Below are 26,662 nucleotides of genomic sequence, written 5' to 3'. Positions count from 1 at the left end.
CTCGAGATGTTTGTCACTGTTGAAATGACACTCCGACCCCATGTGCAAAATAGGGAAATGGGTTGAGGATGGATGGCTGGATTAAATCTTCATGTTTTAAACAATGACTTGGGTAGACAGACATTAAATGAAAATGAAACAAAACATGGTAACATTTCTCATTGTTTTCTTGCTAGATACACACATGCTTTCTTTTGAAAAGCTATAATTTACTCCAGCATTACATAAATTGCTCAGTTCTTGCCTTCCCTTAAACCTCACTCTTTCTCCTGAATGTTATCCTGCATGTGTTGCTGTCATGAAATAATTTGTTTTTATGTAACTTGCTTGTTTCTTTTTCTAAAGATCCCGTCCCCACTTCTTTTATCTCCTTTACAATATTCGCTCCTTCAGTTACAGTTGGCTTAAATTTTGATTTCAGTTTTGTAGTAACTGTTTTTTGGCAACCAGACAAATTCAGAGATTTACTTAAATCAAAATTAGAAGGCAAAAATGGTTATTATTTGACTACAAATATTGTCCTGAAGTTATGAGAACAATCCCGGGGGAAGTTAGCTCTATTCTTGATCAAAACTAGGATAAACTATAATCCTAAATGTAAACAAATACCTATTTATACCTTACATCTCCTTAATCTCCATTCTTCACTTGCTTCCTTACGTCTATCAACTTCCCTTCCACTGCTTTCTCTCTAAATATACCATAAGCTACCTTTTGCCAACGAAAGCACTTACCAATAAAGGAGTTTAGTTCTACAAATCCGCTCTCTTTTTCTGAATAATAAGATATATGAGATTCTAGTCTATGTCATTAATGACTGTAATCCTCAGTGATTTTCAAAAAAAATATATACAAGGTGCAGGGTGAAGAGGCAAAATCAGAGACTGTCTGTAAAATCTGAAACAGCTGAGCGGTATGCATCCTTAATCTATTTACACATTACAAAGTCACAAAAATCATCACAGAAAGAGACAGCTGTCTATTGAACATATTAAAATATACATAGATCTATGCAGTTCTGAGTGTGCCTTGTTCCCATAACTGTTCACATGTCCTTAAGAGGGAACAAACAGCAAAGCTGGGTAAATTCAGTCAAGATGACAATGCAGCCTACTACAGGTACTCTGGACTCATGTTTACCATCAGCCACTATAAGACTATTTTTTAGAGAGAGTGGCCCATGATGTCATTGCTACTGGTGGGCAGAAACACACAGCACAACAGTGTCAGAGGTATGTGTTCAACATAATTAAGCATGTCTACAAGAAGACATAAAGCATAGCAGCAGAGAAGTCAGCCACTTTAGTGAGCTATGCCATACTGCAATCTTATTAGTGAGGAGTTCCTAATTCCCAGAATACAGGTGATGACATCACAGGTTTTATGCATGGAAGAATAGATACAGATTACAGCCATGGACAGCCCTCGCATGTCACAGAAAGCGATGTATCGGATTTGTAACCATAATGCATGTCTATATATCCATTGTGCATTGAATGTCGGCATACCACAAGTACCACTGCATATGCTTTCTATAGATATGTCAGGGTGTAGGCACATAGGGCTTGCAGTAGAGGTAATAATAAAAAATGTTTGCATTCATAACACAGGATTTCACTTGTTGAAAGATTGATCATATTCACTTTGTTATATCCTGTATTGTATATTTGTATGCCAGACACCTACTATGATGACATCTGTACAGGCTGGGTTGAGGGAACAGGCTAATGTCAGCACCTTTGTCTGGTCCAGTGACACAGGCGTTTATGTCGCCTTCCTGGACGATCCACCACTCTTGTTCAGGGTGAAGATAAGGCTCTAAACTGTGGGTTGTACGTAAGCAACACTCATCATCACATCCAGGTGAACTCTCCCATGGCCGGTACACCCCTGTAGCTTTAGTGGAAGAAGAGTGCTGTGCCTTCATTGTGTGTATAATCACCATATGGTAGTTTAGTTGTGGTTCCTGGTGCTATCAGTTTACAAATCCAGTCCCAGGTCTGTGAGAAGTGCTAGGTAATATGGCTCAGTCAGTAAATTTGCATGGCTGTTATTCAAGCACAATCTGCCCCTCCACATGCTAACATGTGGATAACTGGTGTGGCATGTGGCTTCTATAAAGGTATTACTCATCACTGTCAATGACTTGATCACAGTAGTAGTATTTCAGTAGACAACCCATGTTCAATTACCATGCTGTGTGGGCTAAGGGCAACTGACTGCAGACCTTTCCCAATAATATTTCATCATATGAATAGAGGCTACTAGCAAGAGTTAGGAACTGCAGAAGCACAATTATACAGCAACCCCCCCATTAATATTTCAAAACGTGCACGCTGATTGGTCAGCGTGCATGTTGTAAATCAGAGTTATAATAATGGAAAAAGGTCTGGTCGCCCGGACTTTTTCCATTAGTATAACTCTTTTTTTACAACAACAGAGAACGCAAGATCTCTGTTGCTGTTTAGACACTGTCTCGCTATGTTAAAGGAGTTTAACATAGCGAGACATCTTTAAAAAAAGTAAGGGAGATCTTCCTATCTCCGTTGCTTTTTTAAAGCTGTCTCGCTATGTTAAACTCCTTTAACATAGCGAGACACTTTGTAAAAAGCATCTGAGATCTTGCTTTCTCTGTTGCTTTTTTCAAAACCGTCTCGCTATGTTAAATGGGTTTAACATAGCAAGACAGCTTTAAGAAAGCAACGGAGATTCTCCGTTGCTTTTTTAAAGCGGTCTCGCTATGTTAAACTCCTTTAACATAGTGAGACAGTTTGGAAAAAGGAACGGAGATCTTGCTATCTCCATTGCTTTTGCCCACAGCTCTGATGTACTGCGCAAGCATATGCATGCGCAGTACATCAGAACTACCGCAGAATACCAGACAGCTGAGGAAGGGCAGCAAGGAGGCATTATACAATGCCATTATTTAAGAAAAATAATTATTTTTTTTCTTAAATAATGTCATTGTATAATAGCAATAACCCACTTCTGGGTGTGGGTAATGCTGGATTTACCCACGGTTGTCTTTGTTTGGCCACTCGGGCTTTGCCCTCGTGACAAACCACACCAACCATGGGTAAATCCAGCATTACCCACACCCAGGCATGGGTTATTGCTATAATATCCAGGAAAGTGTTTTGGTTTTGCAGATATATATTTTAATCTTTAGCTTAAATTGTGATCTTGGTATACCAAATAGAACTGTGGGTAATGGTAAAAATAGACCATGTTGCCTACAGCAGAAGAGATTTTTCTTTTTGTATTTAGTTTTACCAGGACCAATGTTGGGATCAGGAGTGGAGACGTTCTTTTCAACTCTCTTTGGTTTTGTTGCATATTTTAATCTATTTCTTTTAAAATGTGTGCTTTTCTGGCAAATCTTTGGGTATTGTAGTCGAAAAACCTCTCAAATATACACAATTAGGAATGTTCAGAATATCCATGATATATAAATCTGTAGATTACAGAATCATTAATTCATTAAAAGTGCTCTTATAAGTATGAAAGAAAAGCTGATATGAGCTTCCTAGCTGAAGTTGTAAGTGTTTTAACATTTTTCCATTTGCTCCACATTGCAAGGGGCTGTATTTCACATTATCATAATGGAAAACTGAGAATTATAGCACTTACTAAATAATGACAGATGTTTGAGTTACAGACTTCATATTCTTCAACAAAATGGATGTTAATGCAAAACGTGTTATTCTGGAAACTTTCTGTGTATATTAAGAGCAATATTTAAAATCTGTCTCTGATTTGGTCCTTTGTTTCTCCTTATTTTTTGGCTTTTCCCTGACTCGAGCTAAGAAGTTGAGAAGGGTGGGATGGTTCCCTGTAGCAGTACCTTTGGCACTGAAATAGTGACTTGAAATACAGTGCCATGCCTAAATTTTTCTACTTTTAGCTATCACAACTGTAGCCAGAAGTAGCTGTCTGTTTGGGGATGAGGAGGCAGCATAAATCTCATTATGATCAATTTTCCTCAGTTTGTGAGTCTGAATGTTAAAACTACCATGATCTATGGTACTCCACATTGAAAGAACCTGTCACAAACTCATTGTTATAACTTATTTTTAACAGATATCCATGGTAAATAATATTGAATCATATTCATGAAAATAAGTTTTTGTTATTTTGTTTGCCATGCTGTGAGCTTCTCAGAAAAAGTTATTAGTAAATGTCCTATATTTTGTCTTTTGCTCCATATTGCTAGAGGTAGAGTTGAGTACCGTATTTTGGAGGAGGGTTGAAAGCTATGGGAGTTAGTGCGAGAACACAAATGACATACTGATGCTATGTGACCATTGCTGTGGCTTGATGGAAGGTGTGCACTGAGCTTAGTGGTTGAAAGTCTGAATTTTAAGTACACTGTTGTGATTACTTCTTCTTTCACTTTTTCTGGCAGAAAAAAACAGACAAATCTAGTGGTAACAAAACACACTGCCATAGTAGAAATACACTTTTTTTTTTTATTATTATATTTTATGGCAGTTGATATTGTGGTTGAGTGATGTTTTTCATTTTCTTCTTAATGCGATGTCAGAAGTATAGAGAATATGAGTATCACTATAATTTCTGTGGCAGATGCATGAAAATCTACAGTAGTTGCAGGATCACTTCTAAACTATTTTTGATATGGTTTTGTTAGGGTGGCACAGTATCTCTCAAACAGTAACATAGTCATATTTATGTGATTCCTTTACAGATTAAAGAAAGTGTACTTTTTCAAAAATAACATATTGTGTGTATATATATATATATATATATATATATATATATATATATATATATATATATATATAAACCAGTAAGTCCAGTATTTCAGAGGGCTTTTGTTGTTACACGCTGGCACTATGCCAGGTCTAATGTCCAGAACATATGTGTACTAATTTCTCATTATATCAGAGGTAAAAATCCTATACATATCACCTGAATATATCTACATATATTTCAGTTGTAACATGTTGTGGCTACAATGCCATACATTCACGTGGCTAAAGCTGTGGATAAAAAATTAAGAGGTCTGCTACACTGGAAGCCTTGAAATAAGAAATGCAGTCTTAGGTGTGTTTTGTAGCTAAATGATTTGCAATTAAATATCAAAGCACAAAGGTATAGACTTTCAAAGAAGGGCCTCAGTGGCTTTAGTTCATGTGCCTTTACTGCCACAGACTGATATTTTGTATTACATTTGGTTTTCATTAGAGATGCTATTGTGAAGCTTGCTCAGTAGTACAATAATGGCCTAAAACCACTTAACTGAATTGTCATTACATCAGAAAAAAAAATCCAGTTTATTTCTAATGAGTAGTACAGTAATATTGTCATTAGAAGTTAGTGTGGAATTCAGGTCAGAATGATTTTGTAATGTGAATGAGTGTTGTCAAGTTTTATAGTGTTGCAATATAACAAACCGATGATGTTGACATCTGCTGCTTTAATGTCACTATTTTATGCTACAGCCATTTATGCTGTCAGGTCTTTGATATTTGGTCTTTTGCAATGTTTTTTTCCCTAAAGCTGGTCTTTGACCTTAGGGATTTAGCAGTGCTCTCTTTGAACAACTGTATACTGAGTTAAAAACAAAGCTGATCTCTCACCTGTTCCATGTCCATTGTGTGCTGTGACTATTAGCTGTATTTTGTTTGAGTGCTTTATGTCTAAATTATATTGATTGTCTTAATTGTTTGTCTGTAACTCCATTGACTTGAGACCAGTTGTACTTTAAAAAAAGGTCAGTTTGGACTGGTTTATGGGTGTGTTTAACAAAACTATAGAAAGTAAATAAAATAAATATAGATCAGGACAGACCCCCCATTGAGAATGGCATGCAGATATTTCTTATTGCTGGTATAAATGCCAACATGCCGCTGCTATATGGAAATTATGCACCCTCTTATCCCAGCCCCTCTATGCATTGACAATTTAAATTACAGGTGCAGTTTAGAAGTAACATATGATCCTGGATTAACAGCTATATTCTTATTTCTGGAAATATTTTTGTCACACTGAAACACCTGTACTTTATACTCCAAGCAATTTTTTGGTGTCACTGGGGAAAATAAGAGACATAAATGTGTGAGTCTCATTAAATTCTTCTCTATGAAAATATGTGCTGGATATGTTGGAATGTGAGGAACAATTTCTAAAGAAAAAGCATGTTTTGCATTAGCTTGCATTTTCGGAAGGATATGAAGTCTGAAACTTTTTATGCATGTCATTATTTAATGACTCCATTACTCAGTGATTTGCCAGGAAATAAACAAACTTTTTTTGAGTTGCGGACCAAAAGTACGAGGCAAAATTCTGGACATTCTGGAGAGTTGAGAGGTATGGGATGGGGTCTGTTAGGATAAGGAAACTAGTGAGGGTAAAATATCTGTAAGTCTTCAGTAAGAATGCGGTCCTACTGCAGGTGTATGAAATGTGACTAAGTCTTAGAGCGGTCAGGCTTTGTGGAAAAGTAAATTATAGGGGTAGATGGAATAAAGGATCTCTGTTGGATAAGAAAGAAAAAAGAATTGTCCTTACATTTGAGGAAAGGATAAACATGAGCTTACATCTATTTATTGATTAATAGATATGTCTGCCAAAGCACTGGAGGATAGGCTTTAGGATGATTTGCCTTTTTGTGACAGAAGAAGCATAAACTAATTGTAGCTAATTTGAATGGGTTTTCTTAATTTAGTTTGATGTGTCACATTTATGGGGCCAAGCCTGGACCTTGTTTTCTGATATGAATATATTGTACTTTTCATTAACTGCTTTGGTGATCATGATTGATATAAGTGAGTGTCATGGTTTCCTTATATTTGTTTATACTTCCAACTGAAGGAAGGCCACACCATCCTAAATGTAGTTGCTTTAGCGAACTCTAAACTGATGTGAAAGAAAAAAAACACTGCTTAAATTTAGTATGTTCGTTGATGATCAAGTTTACTGATTTTTGCATATGTTCTATTATTGTCCATTAAAATGCAGTCATCAGCACCACCATCATCATCTTCATCATCATCATCAACCACCTTTTTCCCATTTTCTACATGAGATCAGGGTCTCATGTTAACTGTCTCCATCTCCCTCAATTCAATGCTGCACTCCTGCCTTCTTTGACACTCATGCCTGACTGTCACAGATCAGCTCTCACATAATCCATCTACCTTCTTCCTCTCTGTCCCAATTCTTCTTCATCAGATTGTTTTCTGCTTTTCTGCACATGTGCCAAAACCACTGTAATATGTTCTCTTTGATCTTATTTGCAATTGCAGCTACTTTGGCTTTTGCTCTTATGCCCTAATTTCTTCACCTGTTCCATTGTATGCATCCTACCACCCATCTCAGGCACTTCATCTCCATCACCCATAGCGTCTTCAACTGGTCTGACTTTATTGCCCAGGTTTCTGTACCATACAGTAGTATTGGTTGTACAACTGTTTTGTACACCTTACTTTTCAGCTTCTTTGTCATTCTTCTGTCACAGACTACACCTTACAGTCTACGCCATTTGGCTGCAGCCCCTCTCATTCTAACTGTGACCTCTTCATTCAGACTTCCCTTCTCCACACCCACCCCTCCCAGATACTTGAAGCTATTGCACTGTTTCACTGTCTTCCTTCCTATCTCAATTCTCAGCTTCTTCTGATTTTCCCCAATTTGGTGCCATTACCATTGTCTTATCTGTACTTTGTTTCATCCCATGTGCCTTCAGTTTTGCATTCCATTCCCTGTCCATCACTGAAGTTCTTGCTCGGTCTGCTTGTAATACCACATTGTCTGCATCCAGCAACTTTGTTGATCTGTCTCCTCCGACCTGTTTGCTAATGTAGTCCATCACCAGTATGAACATCAGTGTGCTCAGAGCTGAACCCTGATGTACAACCAGTTAAACTGGGAAACCCTCTGTTAGACTGAACACTGTTTGTACTTGAGTCACTGGGTCCTTGTGCGTAGCCTGCACTAATTCTACTAATGTTTCTGGGGCTTTGAACTACTGCAGTACTGCCCAGATCAGCTTTCTTGGGACCTTGTCACTTTCTCCAAGTCTAGGAATGCCCAGTTGGACTTATCTGTAGCTTCTTCTCAACTGTCTGTCTCACTGCAAACATCAGGTCATTTGTGCTGCATCCTGATCTGAATCCAAACTGCTCATCTGCCATCTGACTTTCTACTACTCTGTGAATCCATTTATCAATCACTTTCTCCAGAACATTTATGCAATGTGACAGGAGTTTGAAACCTCTGTACTACCCACAGTTGTGAATGTCTCCTTTGTTCTTGTTTACCGGCATGAGTATGCTTATTCTACAGTCATCTGGGATATGCCTTTCTCTCCATACTGCTATAAGAACACTCATGAGCCATTTCTCCCCTGTCTCACCCAGCATCTTTAGCTTGTCTGCATTAACCTTATCTGAGCCTGCTGCTTTCCCTGACTTCATTTTCCTCAGTGCTATTCTTACTTCAAGGATGGGCTCCTCTTCTTCTCTCATTCTAGGCTGTGTCTGGAGCAGTACAGCTTCTGTGGGATTTTCTTCATTTAGAAGCTGCTGGAAGTACTCCTTCCATCTGCTTTTCATGTCCTGTAGACTGGTAAGCAGGTTGTTGCTGGCATCCCTTATGAATGGTGTCTATCTTCTTTACCTTTCTGTCTTTGCCTTGTAACCTGGTATAGTTTATTTGTGCCGCCTACTGAGTCACTTTCCAGAAGTTGGTAGAGTGCCTCCAGTGCCCTATTCCTTGCTAATGTAACTCCTTTGACAGCCAACCAGTATTCCTTCCTAAACTGGTCTGTCTTTTCTATCTCCCACTTTCTCATGTGCTCCTTTCTTTTGATGACTTCCTGGTCTTCTGCATTCCACCACCAGCTTTTGTTATGTGCCTTATCTCCATACCTGGCTCAACCACATATCTGTTCTGTGGTCCTCACAATTGCTGTTTTGAAGTGCTATTCTTCTTCATCTCCACCCATTTCCTTCTTTTTGTGGGGTGCTAGACCCCTAAGTAATTTCTTGAAATGTTGTGCTTTCTCTCCAGTCACCTTTCAGATCTTCATCTTGGTATCTGCTGACCTTAGAGTCTTCTCTGACCACTTGTTGCAGCTGATTGTGGCAACTAGTGGTTTATGCTGTGGGCTGACTGTTTCGCTGGGGATGACTTTGCAATAACTGATTCTACCCCATTGGCCTTTCCTTACTAGGAGGAAGTCTACTTGAGTTGCATGTTGGCCACTCTTGTAAGTAATCTTGTGACTGTCTGTCTTTCTGAACTATATGTTGGCCACTATGAAGCCATTTGACAGACAAATGTCTAGAATGGCTTCTCCTTTATTCCTGCTGCCTCACCCATGTGGACCCAGGCAGTCCTCATATCCTGTTCTGTCTGTCCTGATATGTGTATTCAAGTCACCCATTATCAACACCGGTTCATGTTGTCCTGCTTTGTCTAGTAGGTCTTGTAACAGCTATATAAATACACTCTTTTCCTCACTATCACAACCCTGCTGTGGGGCATAGGCTGAGATTATGAATACTGCCCTATCATTACACTGGAGTCTGACTGCCATGAGTCTGTCATTAATTCTGATGATATCCCTCACCATCCTCTGAAGGCTCTGTCTCACCACAATTCCATCCCAATTTCTAGCCTGCCCTCCTCCTGAGTAAGAGACTCTGGATCCCAAGCCAAGTGGCTTTGCTGTACTGTACTTCCATCTTGTCTTTTAGATACTCTGTACCATCATGTCATCCACTTCCAAGCTCCATCCTGCCAGTTACTCTACACTGAGTGTAGCAATTCTTAGTTCATGTTTGGCAGGTTGTTTTTGGTTTTATGTCCCATCTTTCACTCAACAGAGCTATCCCACGTAACCCAAGCTGGGCAAGTGGACACCAGAAAACCTGTAGCTGATTGATCCAAGGCTGCTGGGCTTTATGGTGGCCAACACTAGCCAATAGGGGCACATACACCCCTTCCACCATTAGCATGGGTCTCTGGTATAGTAACAGTAGGCTGGGTCCTCAATCCACTTATCACCAGCAATATTTAAATCACCATATTTTACACCATCGAGTGGCTAGCCCTGCCATGGCATGCAGTCTGTGATCCATGTTCTCCTATCTTGAGGATACTGCGCACCACAGTAGATGCCCAAAGCAGTTGGTCTGTACAACTCTTCCCCCTATAAGGCACCATATAGAGTCTCTGCTGCTGCCCACAGCTCCATTCATTGGTGAGTTTGAGATGGAAACACTCAGCATGTTTTTAAGAGGTGGAAAGAACCCAAAGGAGACAAAAGGAATACATACAAACCCCAAAAATGAATTCATCAAAGGTCAGGATCGAACCTTGCAGTTTGCACATGGAAGGCAAACCATTATACTGACTGGTCTACCAGGTCCAAAAAGATCATTTAAAATCCAATAAAAACATAAAACAGGCAAGTTGTTAGTTACATTTTTGATGAGACTTGAATAAGCTAAGCTGCCACTTACAGGGTAACCTCTTTTGATAAAATTAGTTACACTTACACATTTACATTTTATTTTGTTGATTCTTAGACTCTCTGATGATGATCAAGATTAATGGGGAGATTGTCAGGTTATTTTTTATTAATATTAATTTTGCATAATGTTTTTGTTTTGGTTTTGTGAACTGCTTTTATGTTTATTTCAATAGAAATCGTTACACAAGTCTTATTTCATCAAGTGTGATGCAAGTGCGACAGCCTTAAAAGTGTTCCTATGTGCTGTATACATTTTAGCTGAAGCCTTTTTCTGATTGGCTTTTCAATGTTTCTGCAGGAGAGATGCATATGGGTGGACAAGACCACTTTTATATGGAAACACACTGTACAATTGCTGTGCCTAAGAAGGAGAACGGAGAGATGGAACTTTTTGCATCAACACAGGCTGCATCAGCTACACAGGTAAGCCTGAATGATATGATAGCTGGTATGTTGCAACATGACGGTCACATGTAATATAGAATTCCTACAGCACTAAGAGTTATTTTGTTGATGCTACTGTATGGCATTAAACAAATGCAAGAAATGAGCTACTAGTGCATATGCTAATTTTAAGTAAAGTAGGATTTGTTGTGATCTGATATGACACAGGTGACCCAGGTTCAAATAATGGCTCTGATGACTGATGGAGCAACATGGAGGGATGGAGGTGTGTCCACCCCAGGGAGGGTAGTTGCATGGGCATCTGCATGATGTTCCTGGTGTAGGCTGGGAATTGTTCAGGGAGGAGGTGTTCTAAGGGGGATTAGGGTGGAACTTGGCTGAGCTTCCAGAAAGGCAGGGGCAAGACATTACATGTTACCATTGCATTCCTGCCCCTATAATATGACCATGCAGTTGAGGAAGGCAAGGAAAGCAGGGTATCCCTTAATGAATAAAACCATGGCAGATTATGGACAGTGCCCCCCAGGTTATCCTCACTTTCCACATTGAACCCAATAAAAAATATGGATGTAGTCCAGAAGGGGTGAATTGGAGAAATTGGTAGACCTGGCAATGGACACTGGGCAATGGGGCTGGCTTTCAGTATGAAGCAGACTAGCAAAAACACTCCCCCCAAAAAACAGTATAAGCACTCAGGGTTATATTTTAAGGTAGAAGTACAATACACTGATCCTATACAAAGTGACAATTTTCAGGATTAAAGGTAATAAAGTCGGATAGCATCCATTTATGTAAATGAAGAAAGTAGAAAACATTGTGAGGTCCAGGCCATATGCTTATTTGAAAAATTCATGAAATATAATTTATTACTGTTGACACAGTGGTCAGAATTGCCTGTAGTAACAGTCCCTGATAACTGGCTACTGTTTCCCCTCCTGCTCATTTTATGAAACCACCATCCACAGGGCATAAATATATTTCAAAACAGTTTTTCTACTTTATAATTTATTTGTGCCCTAAGAAGTAAGTATTTCAAGTCTTTCATAACCCACATTGTCTGTTTACTTAATGTTGATTATCGATGAGTGGAATTACTAAACATCTTATGCTATACCAGTAATCAAAGGGTTGATATAACAGTGTTCATGTATGCTCCACATATAAACTAACATTAACAATGTAAAGACTTTTAAATATTTTTATTATTCACTTCAAAAGCAGCATGAAAGAATATGTGGAAACACTAGACACCATGGGATAGTCTTTACTATTTTACTTTGTCACCTAAAAAAGTGAATAAAATAACAGGTTTTGCAGGCTAATTGATGTAATGGGTATAGGGAGCACTGTACACCAGGGACATGCTCTTTAATGTTCTGCTAAGCTAATTACAAAGTTACTAGAACAATAGGTTTTGCAGAGCATACTAATAACAATAAGCAGTATGAAGCTAATGTCTGACATTACTGACTGACCGTAATAGTCCTTGACTTACATGGGTCATGCTCAAGACTTCAGGACACAGCTGAGGGAGTGCTAGATGACCCCAGGGAGTCTTTTTAAATGTTACTGTAAACCTCCTAAAAAGTTAATAGAGCAATAGGGCTTGTATCACAATGCCTTTTCTGAATAATAATAAGAATGGAACTCTAATGTCTGGAATTATTGATTGTAATCATGACTTTTGAGGGACATGTAACCTCAGGACCAGGTAAGAGGTATGGTGATATATGTGGGTGTGTGAGAATGAATGAAGAGCAACTGTGCCAGTGCGGAGAATGGGCTCTCAGTGGTGATTACCAAGAAGAGTAGCACCACTTGATTTAATGACATGCAAATTATCCAATAATGAGGTTTTCCTCTTTGCTTCTAAACATCTCTAAACCCTATTTTCCATGATTGTGGAAGGAGATGCTTTAGGTTGCAGCACATAGCACTCATAGTGTTTTTTTCTGAATCTCAGTGACATCATAGCAGGATTTAGAATAACTGGAAACTGGGTTTTACTATTTTATTAACAGGCCATAGTTCATGCTCAAAACTACTAAAATATATGTCTGCATTTTTAACAAGTACAATTGGACTATTGCAAATATTATACATGGGGATCATTGTGGCTTGCTCTAATAAAGCAGTAAGGACTGGAAAAATCCCCTCTTCACCCTCTTAAAATAAAGGATCCTGTGGTGTTTATGGTTATGTTTCATATATCTGTGTATCACACTTACAAAATACAGTTTTCATTAATACCATTTACTGACTCCCAAACTCCAACAGTCCTTGTTGTTTGCTACTCAACAAATAAGAAGCTCAGTTTTATCAGCCTAGCCTAGCTTTCACTAAACCTTCCCCTACTTCCACTGATCATTTCAAGTAGTACCTTATCCCCTTGTCTTCACTTTAATCACCCTGACTTTTAATCTAACACTATAATCAAATCCTGATGCAAAACATTCAAATCTACAAACATTTTGTACTATACCCCATCTCTTTGCCACATTCTTAAACTCCCCTTTCCAGAGCCTAACCATTTCACTGTAATCCAATTTGACATATTCTTTTTTCCTCAGGGCTTTACTTGGACACTTTCCAGCTCTGCTCTATCATATTTTTAATGTCTGTTCCAATAATAAGATTTATTTATTTTTATCTCTCTTCCATCTCTGCCCCTTTGTTTATTTGCCACATAGACAAAAGTTACATGTTCTTTCTCCTTTCTTTCCATATAACTTTTTCTGCTTCCAGGGTGCTGTCAAACACCCTTGAACCTCTTTACACTCCCACAAAATATGAACTCAATCAATACCCTTCTGATCACTAGAAATCATCAGTGGATCACAACCCTCTCTCCATACCATCATAGAGGATCTATATGATCCATTTAAGAACCTCTAGTGCACATCACCTACTGGGCCACACACTACCACCTGTTTTTACATACTTTCAAACTTCCTCCTAAAAGTCATCATCCTACTACATTTCACTTTCCTTTACCCGATGTTCTCTCATTTTCCACTTTCTGTTTAATTTTTCCCAAAGACCTATACATCACTCTTGCCCTCTTTCTGAATATTCACCCAATACTTTCCCCCCTCTTGCTTCTGTATATATCCTTGGGTTTCATTCACGAATCTCCTTTCTTTGTTATTTTTTTCTCCTTTCTTTACCAGCATGCCTAAGCCTCATATAAGATGCAGTCTCCCATGCCTGTCATACGTGTACAGCTCCTCAGAAACTTTAAACTCCAACTTTTCACTTGAGTCCTTCATCTTAACACATCCCTCGCCGTTTGTATCCCATCCAATGCCAATGACAGACCTTCCTTCACCAAAGCCCCATTCCATTCCACTCCATTCCTTCTAATCAAAAACATGCTAATGGGACATCATGGATGTTAACCTCTAGTATTATTTTCCCAATATACCTATGCAATGTGTCATTTATATCTGTTTCCATCAGCCTAAAAATCCATCCCTGCTCACCAACATCTACTGTTCAACATTTAATGCATCTGAGATGGCTATTCTCAAATCCCTTTAATATTTGTGCTGTATGAATAGTAGCTGCATACTTGACAGAATCTGGTAAGCCCATCCACCATCATTATTATTACCACATGCATCCTCTCCATAGATATTCTCCCTAGTTTTCCTCTTCAAATAAACCTCCTCTCACAAACTCTTCACATGCCTGCTATCACCTTATCTTAGGATTAATGCAATATTTCTTATATATATATTTGTTTGTTTGTTTGTTTATATATATATCTATGGATTCACTTTAGATTATTGAATTCCTGAATACTCGAAAACCATATGATCGAGTTTTCAGAAACTTGAAACTCTAAAGTGAATGAAAAAAACAAAAACAAAACACAAAACTAACGTTTTGTGCAAGCCCCCCTGCACCCCCCCACTCCCCTACTTAAATATACCAACTCTGAGATCGCACTACAGTGAAGTAAAGGGAAATTTCCCATTCCACGCTGTATGCTGAAGCACAGAATGGGAGGTTTCCCATGTCCTCGCTGTAGTGCGATCTCTGAGTTGGTAGGGGGTGCAGAGGGGCTTGCCCCCCTGCAGAAACATTGTTTTTATATTTTTTGTTATTCACTTTAGAGTTTTGAGTTTCTGAAAACTCGATCATATGATCTCGACCATATGGGTTTTGAGTTTTCGGGAATTCGATAATCTAAAGTGAACCCATACATATAAAATATATATATATATATATATATATATATATATATATCTTCATGCGCGAGTCAATGTTATTGTGAGACACCAGTATTTTTGGATTTGTAAGTTCCCTCTACAGTAACTGCAGAATAAATTGAAGTTGGTTGTTTTGGAGTCATTCTAAAGAAATCCACTGCATCCTCAGGAGCTTCTGCCCATGTCTCCTCCAGCAATTGGTCCCCCAACTTTGACACACTTTGAGGTCATATTCATTCTGAAAATACAAAGGAGCAAATAAGTTTTCAGTTGTTATTTTTGCTTCACAAGAATTTTCTATATTTATTCTATTTTTTTGTGTCTTGCTATAATTTTTTTTTCAGAGCTGGATCCAGCATTAGACAACCTATGCAATTGTCTAGGGCCTAATGATACCAATGGGGACTAAAAAATGTAAAAAATAATACCCCCACCACACATTTTGTTCTATTTTGATCAACAGATTTTGATCTGATGATTCTGAGCTGCCCACCAGTTTATTTCCTTCTTTATGAGGTCCCTGGCGTATGCACATGTCCTCTTCTTAGATGAGCAAGTGATGACATCTCGCTGGCTTCTTCCAATTGGGTAGGAGGGTGTGAGGCATGTTCCTTTACTGGCACTTTTTTTTTTAATTTTTGGCAGGCAACAAGCAGGCAGGCTTAGATAGAATCTAAAAGTAGTGTGTCCTGTCCAACTTATTCTTGTCCAATCCGTGATTGTTTGGGTACTTACTATCCTTTCTCACTCTCCCCACAACCTGTTTAGTTTGTCTCCCCCCCCCAACCAACTCGGCAATGGTCCAGTCAGCTCAGCAGGAAATGTGCAGCGCATTAGTTTTAAAATTGCTTGAAATGCTGCTATGCTTATTCATCTGAACTGATTACTGCCCTAGTCTACATGTCCTGCTTTTGAATAAAAAAAAAAAAAAGAAAAGTTCTATGCCAACCAGCCCAGCAAGCAACATCGCACAATTGGACCGATACCCACTACTTGCAAATTGCAAGCAAGATACAGCAGCTGGCCAGTCGAGATATTACTTATTATTACTGCACACTGCAATGCTGACTCCCTGTCCAACAGCCAAAGGAATGGAAAGGAAAACTGTAAGCGAAGTGCTGCTAATGAAAAATTGATAAGTAAGCCATTCACTTGCTCTCTCTCTCCAAGACATTTTTGTTTCCTTCTTTTTTTTAATGAAGAAAAAAAAAACATACTTAAAGACAACATAAGAGTGGGCTCTGGGCTGACATATCCTGTGTGCAGTATGTGAAATGTGTGTTTGAGAGTGGTACTTCATTCTCTGTCCAGATTTTTGCCTCATATTTGGTCTGCCTCTTCGTGTTCGCTGTTCCACTTCCTTATAAAACTTGTATTTGTTTTTCTGGCAAATCCCTGAGAATTGAAGCCCCTAAACAATGGCATACATTTGAATTTCAGATTCATACTTCTTCCTATGCTTCAGGAAAGGGATGCTAACATTTAACTTAGCACTGAGGTCAGAGGATAAAAGTTGTCCCTCGTAATTCTTCCTAAAATTTAGGACTTTTGGAGAACATTGTGAATTACACTTAATAGATGATGACAACAGAGTTATAGACTTCTTTTATTTCAGAAAATCTATATAAATTTACTTTGTCTTATTCTGTCAATGTTTCAAGTTAATAGTACTAATAATTTAAGTGCCCCTGACCTAGTCTTCCCTGTGATTGTTGTTGCTTTTCTCCTCACCTTTGCTCACAATCAGTCTTCCCTGTGATTGTTGTTGCTTTTCTCCTCACCTTTGCTCACAATCAGTCTTCCCTGTGATTGTTGTTGCTTTAAGCTCACCTTTGCTCACAATCAGTCTTCCCTGTGATTGTTGTTGCTTTTCTCCTCACCTTTGCTCACAATCAGTCTTCCCTGTGATTGTTGTTGCTTTTCTCCTCACCTTTGCTCACAATCAGTCTTCCCTGTGATTGTTGTTGCTTTTCTCCTCACTTTTGCTCACAATCACACACAATAAGTTGTAGCTTGCTTTATGTCCTATGTTGGGGATTCCACGCAGACTTGAGCTTACGATGGGATGGCTGGCACAGGGAACTATAAGCTAAACAAATCATGATTTAAAGGAGCCTCTGGGAATTTTGTGGCACCACCTTAATTTAAGAAAAAAAAAATCAGAATTATCCCGCAAATAATGGACATTTGAGAATATTCTTGCCATTCACTTATGTAATTACAACTGCTACATTTTTAATATATATACAGGAAAAGTCCAGCTGCCCATACTATCAGTTACTTTCATATTTACCATTCCCATAAGGAAAAAGGTAAAACATTTCAGTTAGGCCTGCAGATAAGGGGAGAGGCATAGCTGGTTCATCTAACACCCAGAATCATTTCTCCATATTGCACCCCTCAGCATTGTTGAGGACCCCCAAATAAATAAATAAATAAAGGTCTGTGACCTGGTGGCTGGTGCTCCTGAAATGCATGGGCCAACCAGCCAATCAGGTTCTGTTTCTTTATCCCACCTCTGCTCTTGCTCAGCAGAGGAGCAATTTAGAAAAGAAAAAGTCTGTGATCAAGTACCTGGGTCTCCTGAAATGCAGGAGTTAATCAGATGCCATTTCTGTGCCCTGCTCCCCCCAAAAACAAACCTTCCTCAGATTTTACTTAAAAAATATATGTGTATATCTTTCTTTTAAACTGTAGCAAGCATTTACTACAGTTTATACCATGCATGGAGCTCTACAGAGCTCATGTTTTAGTTAAAAATAAAAATAAAAAAAAATGTATTTTCTTTTAAACTGTAGCAAACTGCTTGCTACAAATGTTGCAAGTAGTTGCTATAGTTTAGATCACACATGCAGAGCTATGGCACTTAGGTTTGACCACAAATGCATTATTGGCTTTTAAAAGCTGGTATGCACTTAAAGATTGATTGGGATCAGATGGCTGATCACTCCTCCTAACACTTTGCTCCTGGAGGAGTTGTCCCCTTTGCCCCACCCTAGCCTTGCTACTGGATAGAAAATTGTTACACTAGACTATGGAAAAAGCTTTTTAAAATGAATTACTTAAACTGTTAGCTACTCAAGATTGTTACTGGGGCAATTGGTTACCATGGGTGCCGGAACCAGAGGGCAAAGGGGGAGCCCCCCCCTAGTTTCAACAGACTGCCCAATATGCCCTGAAACTTCCATCAGAGTCACAATTACACAGAAGCATTCACATTGGTGTTTCTGAGATAACCACAAAGTCACGCAGTTGAAAAAAAGATGATTTGAGTGATAAATCATATTTTTTGATTGCCTGAGCTCGTAGTTGCCATGGAAAAGGCTATGTGTGTGTTTCAGAATCATATTGATTAACTTCTTTCTTCAAGACTTTTGGACAAAGCCAAAAATAATGGTAATGAAGGCTCAGAACCAAAGACACTTTTCAACATTATTTATCCATGTAAAATTTTAATAGAACAGGTTTTGCATCAACAAGTATTTTCTGAACAACAAAAGTATGAATCCTCTGCATACCGCTCATGTTTTGCTTAATAATTCTGGACAAATCCAAAAATAATGAGGGAGGGGATGAAAGACCAAAATCAGGGACATAATTTAAATATTGCTCTTATAAACTTAGATATTTGCTAGAATAACATGTTTTGCATTAGTGTACATTTTCTGAAGGATATGAAGTCTCAGACTCAGAAATCTCATTATTTAGATGGCACAGTCCTCAATGGTTTGCCACAAATTTGAAGTAGAACAGGCAAAAATAAGAAGCAGTAACACAGATATTCTGTGAAATTCTAGAGAGTTAATAGGTATGATCCTGAGTGATTTACCAGAAAATCAAACATTTTATAACCCAAAAAGTCAGAAGTTTGATAAAACAAATGAACACAGTAATTAGGACTGTCCATAGAAATCCATGCGATATAACAGAACTAAGCAGGACATATTACTGTGCAGCTAAATTAATAACAGATAAAATTCTACAAGAACACAGGGTAGTGAGGGAAAGGAAGGGGGGAAATTGAATACCATCATGGAAGTATTGATTAGAGAAAACTATAAAGCAGTTAAGACAAGAAGTGCCAATGTTAGAGGAGTATAGAAGAGGGAACAGATAAAAATAGTCAGAAAGATAGACATGATAAAAACAATGCACAATATTATAACGGATCAGGATCTATCATGCACTATCGCAAATAATAAACTAAAAATATCAGCACATGCAGAAAAACTTAGACAATACACCGATAATTATAAAGGAAAAGTACAAAATAAGTAATTTATTGATGAACCTAAAAAGTTTTATAGAGAACTGGGAGGTAAAAGGAATTGAAAGACCACCCCAAAAAGAAGAAATAGATACATTTTGGAGAACTATTTATGAACATCCTGTGGAACATAACTTCTTCTTCTTTCGGTTGCTCCCGTTAGGGGTCGCCACAGCAGATCAAATGTTTACATTTCTTCCTGTCCTCTGCATCTTGCACTGTCACACCAACCATCTGCATGTCCTCTCTCACCACATCCATAAACCGTATCTTAGGCCTTCCTCTTTTCCTGTTACCTGGCAGCTTCATTCTTAACATCTTTTTCCCAATATACTCTGTATCCTTCTTCAGCACATGTCCAAACCAATGTAATCTTGCCTCTCTGGCTTTGTCTCCAAACCTTCCAACCTGGGCTGACCCTCTAATATACTTATTCCTAATCCTGTCCATCCTCATCACACCCAGTGCAAATCTTAACATCTTCAACACTGCCACGTCAAGATCTGACTCCTGCCTTTTGTCAATACCACTGTCGTCAACCCATATAACATAGCTGGTCTCACTACCCTCTTGTAGACATGCTCTTTCACTCTTACTGATACTCATCTGTCACAAATCACTCCTGACACTCTTCTCCACCCACTCCAACATGCCTGTACTCTCTTCTTCACCTCTCTTCCACAGTCACCATTACTCTGAACTGTTGATCCTAAGTATTTAAACTCCTCTCCCTTCGCCACCTCTGCTCCCTGCATCCTCACCATTCCTCTATCCTCCCTCTCATTCACACACATATATTCTTAGTCCTGCTGACCTTCATTCCTCTCCTCTCTACAGCATATCTTCACTTCTCCAGGGTCTTCTCCACCTGTTCCCTACTCATCATAATGTCATCTGCAAACATCATAGTTCACGGGGACTCCTGTCTGATCTCGTCTGTCAACCTGTCCATAACCATTGCAAATAAGAAAGGGCTCAGAACTGATCCTTGATGTAATCCCACCTCCACCTTAAAAGCATCTGTCACTCCCACCACAGACCTCACTGCTGTCACACTACCCTCGTACATATCCTGTACCACTCTTACATACTTCTCTGACACTCCCGACTTCCTCATACAGTACCACAACTCCTCTCTAGGCACCCTGTCATATGCTTTCTCTAAATCCACAAAGACACAATGCAACTCCTTCTGACCTTCTCTGTACTTCTCCATCAACGCTCTCAGAGCAAACATCGCATCTGTCATGCTCTTTCCCAGCATAAAACCATACTGCTGAAAACTAATCATTACATCCCTTCTTAACATAGCTTCCACTACTCTTTCCCATAACTTCATGCTGTGAATGATCTATTTAATCCCTCTGTAGTTACTACAGCTCAGCACATCACCCTTATTCTTAAAAATCGGTACCAAAACACTTCTTCTCCATTCCTCAGGCATCCTCTCACTTTCCAAGATTTCATTAAACAATCTAGTTAAAAACTCCACTGCCAGTTCACCTAAACACCTCCATGCTTCCACAGGTATGTCATCTGGACCAACAGCCTTTCCGTTCTTCATCCTCTTCATAGCTGTCCTTACTTCCTCCTTTTTAATCCACTGAACTTCATGATTCACTATCTGCACATCATCCAGCCTTCTCTCCCCCTCTCATTCTCTTCATTCATCAGCACCTCAAAGTACTCTTTCCATCTGATCAACACACTCTCCTCGCTTGTGAGTACATTTCCCTCATTATCCTTTACCACCCTTACCTGCTGCACATCTTTACTAGCTCGGTCCCTCTGTCTAGCCAATCTGTACAGGTCCTTTTCTCCCTCCTTAGTGTCCAACCTTTTATACAACTCTTCATGCACCTTATCCTTAGCCTTTGCCATGCCATGCACCTCATCTCCTTATACTCTTGTCTACTTTCTTCATCTCTCTGACAATCCCACTTCTTCTTCGCCAACCTCTTTCTCTGTATACTCTCCTGTACTTCTTCATTCCACCACCAGGTCTCCTTGTCCTCCTTCCTCTTTCCAGATGTCACACCAAGCACCTTTCTAGTCATCTCTCTTACTAGCTCTGCTGTAGTTACCCAGCTATTCGGTAACTCTTCACTGCCACCCAGTGCCTGTCTTAACTCATCCCTGAACTCCACCTCACAATTACCCTTTTTCAATTTCCACCATTTGATCCTTGATGCTGCCCTCACACTCCTCCTCCTCTTCTTGATCACCAATGTCATCCTACAAACCACCATCTTATGCTGCCTAACTACACTTTCCCCTGCTAAAAAATTGAGGAATGAAAAATCATTGGTATTTCTAATTATGTCTAACCATTGAACAGCGCTGTGCAGTGAATTACCTAGGATGAGTACTGCTACTGCTTATGCATGTATATGCAAGTGTGTGTGTGTGTGTGTGTGTGTGTGTGTGTCACCGATTACTTGCTTTTTAAGAAAGGTAATTAAAATAATCATCAGGGATAGTTTCTCTCTCAGGTAGTGTTATAACTAATACCAGAACACCAGATTATATAATTCAATTTTTTTATAAGATTTCATTATAATTCCCAAAATAATAGAATAAATGCTCAGAATCATAAATATGTTTAAATTTCTCTAATTCACTTAAAAAGTTTTTAGAATAACATATTTTGCATCAACCCACATTTTTTGGACACCCCATTAAAAAATGTCAGATGTCTGGATTGATTGACTTTGTCATTAGTTGTATAGCTTGTGTTTGGTCTGACAGTGTTTCTCACAGAGAGGTGTACAAACAAGAAAGGTTACTAATGTGAGTGTGTGTACTGTCTAGGAGCAACAAATTTTTGAATTACTGAAATCATTCTCTCACAATCACGTGCTAGGCACATATGCACATAATGGCGCTTTTTGTGACTGGGGTGAAGAAGGGCACAAAAATTGCCTGAAAGAAAAAATAAGACTGACATTCTTTTTTTAATTTTTATTTGCATCCCAGACCATCTGTAAACCTGTACTAAACCTTTTTTTTATCATTCTGTTCAAGCTATTATTGGCTATTATGGTTAAAGAAAATGTGGAAAAAGCATATAGAAAGGCATATAAGTTATGGCTTCTTGAAAAAAGCTTAGAGTAAGGCAAAATGTAGAAAAGGAAGAAAAAAGAATGGTAATGGGAAGGAAAAAGGAAAAGGAGGACTCTGTGAGGAGGACTGTGTGTGTGTGTGTAGGGGGGTGTTGAAATGTACCTGTACATAGACTTGTTGCAATGTATCAGTAACTCTAACTGCCTCTTTGTTAGACAGCTCAACATAGTGATAGTGGTTTGCAGCATGAAATAAAGGGTTGCTTAGGATGGATGGCATAGGGGCCCCAACTTGACACTTGCTGGGGGCCCCCAAAATGCTAACACCGGCCCTGTCCCCTGCCACCACTTTACAGTCTCCAATCTCCTTCAGACTGGCCCTTCTACATAAGATATAATCCACCTGTGTGCATTTCCTCCACTCTTGTATGTCACCCTATGCTCCTCCCTCTTGTTAAAATACATATTCATCACAGCCATGTCCATCCTTTTCGCAAAATCCACTACCATCTGACCTTCTGCATTCCTTTCCTTAATAGCATACCTACCCATCACTTCCTCATCCCCTCTGTTCCCTTCACCAACATGCCCATTGAAATCTGCTCCAATCACCAGTCTCTCACCCTTGGGTACAGTCATCACCACTTCATCCAACTCACTCCAAAATTTTTCTTTCTCATCCATCGCACACCCAACTTGTGGAGCATATGCACTAACAACATTAATCACTACACCATCAATTTCCAGCTTCATAAACATCACAATATCAGACACTCTTTTCACCTCCAAAACACTCTTAACATACTGTTCCTTCAGGATAAGGCCTACGCTGTTTCTCTTCCCATCCACACCATGATAAAACTATTTGAACCCACCTCCAATACACCTAGCTTTGCTCCCCTTCCATCTGGTCTCTTGCACACACAATATACCAACCTTCCTTCAGTCCATCATATCAGCTAGCTCTCTCCCTATACCAGTCATGCTGCCAACATTCAAAGTTCCAACCCTCACTTTCACAGTCCTAGCTTTTATCTGCCTTCGGGCATGCCTTCCACCTCTTCTCCTCCTTTGGCCAACAGTAGCCCAATTTTCGCCAGCACCCTGTTGGCCAACAGTACTAGTGGCAGTTGTTGTAAGATGCTAAATGGATAGAAGAAGTAAAAGAAAGTATAAAAAGTTCAAAGATACAGGTTATGAAATGGGATAAAGTAACAGCCAGAGAGATTGAAACAAAGTTAAGAAACGTTTCTAATTGGAAAACACCAGGCCCAGATGCAGTACCTAACTTCTGGTTGAGAGTATTAACATCTTTGCATGAAGATTTATTCATGAGTAAGAACTATTTATATGTACACCCTGAACAGACATCAACCTGGCTAACAACAGGAAAAACAATGCTCCTGCTTGAGTGTTAACCTGTAAGCTACCATAAAAATTATAGACCAATAACTTGCCTTCCGACGATGTATAAACTATACACTGGAATTGATGTCAGCAGAGTTTATAGTCATTTAGAAGAAAACTAAATCATGGCAACAGAACAAGAGGTCAATAAAAGAAAGTCATATGGAACAAAGGATCATTTGTTGCTGAATAAAGCCATAATGGAGAACTGCAAAAAGAGGAAGAATCTAAGTATGGCATGGATTGACTACAAAAAAGCATTTGATAGTATCTCACATTCATGGATAAAAAAGTGCTTAAAAATGTGTAAGACATCCTACAATGATCAACTATATTACAGTGACCAAGAAACAGTGGCAGACCACTTTGCAATTAAGCCATGATAAAGGACAAATTATTATGTCACTATAAAAATCCAAACGGGGATATTCCAGGGTGAACTCTCTGCCACCTCTGCTATTCTGTCTTGCCCTTAACCCATAAAGCTGTCTACTTAATAGATTAGGCCATGGCTATAATTTGGCTCCTAGAAAATAACAAAGTGTAAAGACTTCTCATCTTCTCTTTGTTGATTATTTAAAACTGTATAGTGCATCAGATGAGGAACTGAAAGCAACACTGCAAGTTGTCAAAACTTTTTCAGATGATATAAGAATATCATTTTGTCTTGATAAGTATGCAAAAGAGCAACCTTCAAAGTAGGAAAACTGCAGCACCAAGAAAGCATCTGTTTGGGACAAGAATGTGATATAAAAGAACTTGGGCAAGAGAGAATGCATAAATATTTGGGAACTGATGAAGGATCAACAATAAAATATGAACAAATGCGAATAAAACTTAGTAAGGAATAATATTAAGTTGTCCATCTCACCTTCGTTCTTGCTGTTTGGGTTTGGAGCCGATCCACGGCTCCGACTCGGCCATCTTCTATAACTCGAGAGCTGTTTACTGGCTCGAGGCTACCCCTTATCCCAGCATGCCCAGTGTCAGCTACCCAGATCTCGTTTGCTGTTTCAGCTGTGAGGTTGTTTCCTTACTGGCTCAGGCTTAGTATAGTTTTTTCTATTAATATATTGTTGTTTATTCTTGAAAGTTTGTCAAGTATTTGTCAGTTTTTTGTCTAGATAATATTCCTTTATCCCTTATCGCTTTCTTGTGTATTTTAGCTTTGTTGGCCATCGCTCCATAACTCGCAGGCCTTCTGTTCCCTTGAACTCATTTAAATTAGAGAGCCTTTAGGATAGCCGTTTAAATTAGAGGCTTTCCTTTCTGTTCCTTAACTGTAAAAAAAAAAAAAAAAAAGTCTATTTGTTTCTTGTTTTTTGTAGTATAGCTTTTAATTATTGTTGTTGTGGTTGTTGTTACTATAATGTCTAAAGATATCAAGGTATCTGGCTTCAAAAAGTGTGACTCATGCTGTCAGAAAATGTCTCTGACAGATGGGCACACTAGTTGTGTATATTGTTTGGGTGCTGTTCACCTGCAGGACTCCTGTTTTATATGTCACGCTTTTAGTCCAAGGGTCCTGCAGGAGCGCAAAAACAAACTAATCCTTCGGGGATTATTGAAGCCTCAGGATTCTCCGGCTAAAAGTACTCAGCCAGCGAAATCCCCTAACTCTGTCAAGCCGTTGGCTCCACCATCGGAGCAGACTCATTTACTTGACCAACCAAGTATAAGACAACTTCTCCATTGGCTCCATCTGCTATTTCGGAGCCATCTCGGAGCCATAAGAGACTGAGGTTTCCATCCTTGGAGTCCATCCACTCGGCACCTCACTCACCTTTGTTACAGAGTGAACGTAGCCATCATTCTTCCCACTCCTCTCGATCCTCTAGATTATCGAATCATGATGTGGAGAGAGTAGTAAGTAGGTTGCTTAAGTCACAGGCACTGGCAAAAATTCTGTCCAGCCCACCTCAACAGGTATCGGCTCCAACTGCCTCTATTTCTGTTCCTCCTCCGACTACATTTAGCTCGGAGCCAGAGACCATGGATCCGCAGGTAGTAGAACTGTCGGTGCCGATCATCATCATCTCTCCTTCGGTTCCGACGTTGACTCCGATTACCTCGATTATACCTTCTTTCGAAGGATCTGGGAGCTGAGGCTCTCTCGTCGGCTCTGGGGGGGGGGTGGCATCGGACCCTTGTATGACCCCATTCTCCCCTCAGAGCTTCGGCGCAGGTCAACTCGGCTCCAACATTGGCCTCGGAGCCATCACCCTTGATGCGGAGAAAGACTCCTGTTTCTTCAGAGCCAGAGCTTTCTCTGCCTAGAGGTCGGGATGCCTTCGAGGTCATGCGGAGTGTGCTGTCCCCCGAAACAGCTCTACTGCCAGCTCCATTGGCACCTCCCCCTGTGGTGTCTGTTCCAACTTCTACTCCTCCTCCAGACCCCAAGCGTAGGAAACCTATGCCCCAGGACACACCATTGGGTGATCCCTTTTCTTCTGAAGACTCCACTGATCACTCAGAGGAGCCTCCCCGGAAGAAGAAGTGCAAGAGGAAGCACATAGACTCCCCTGAGTCTGTCACTTCAGATACAGACATGGATGAATTGGAAGGGTCCCCAAGGTCCCCCTCTGAAGATGTTTCCTTTTAGGACATCCTTGAAATGCTTAGACAGAGGGGGGACTGGACTTCTCTAGCCCCTACCGAGGACGAGTTTGTATACCTGGACGCATTCAGTTCCCGACCTTCCACCTCCAGGGTATCTCCTCCTTTCGATCCACTCATGTCTGTGGTGGCTCAAAAGGCTTGGTCAGCTCCAGATTCTGTGGAACCTACTTCGAGGAGACCAAACAAA

At 39.5% G+C, this 26,662-nt stretch overlaps 1 protein-coding gene across 1 annotated transcript in view; it reads left to right on the top strand.

The window, feature by feature from the left end:
* Positions 1 to 26,662, top strand: part of LOC122791686 (xanthine dehydrogenase/oxidase-like) — a 1,688,659-nt gene that overhangs the window by 1,005,714 nt on the left and 656,283 nt on the right. Inside the window, exon 22 of the mRNA XM_044059558.1 lies at positions 10,800 to 10,924. Coding sequence (XP_043915493.1) covers positions 10,800 to 10,924 — 125 coding nt within the window. The remainder of the gene's footprint in view (positions 1 to 10,799; positions 10,925 to 26,662) is intronic.

This window comes from Protopterus annectens, chromosome 1.part2 (assembly GCF_019279795.1).
Source record: "Protopterus annectens isolate FY-2018-M chromosome 1.part2, PAN1.0, whole genome shotgun sequence".
NCBI lineage: Eukaryota > Metazoa > Chordata > Ceratodontiformes > Protopteridae > Protopterus > Protopterus annectens.
This window is presented reverse-complemented; position numbering and strand designations above follow the sequence as displayed.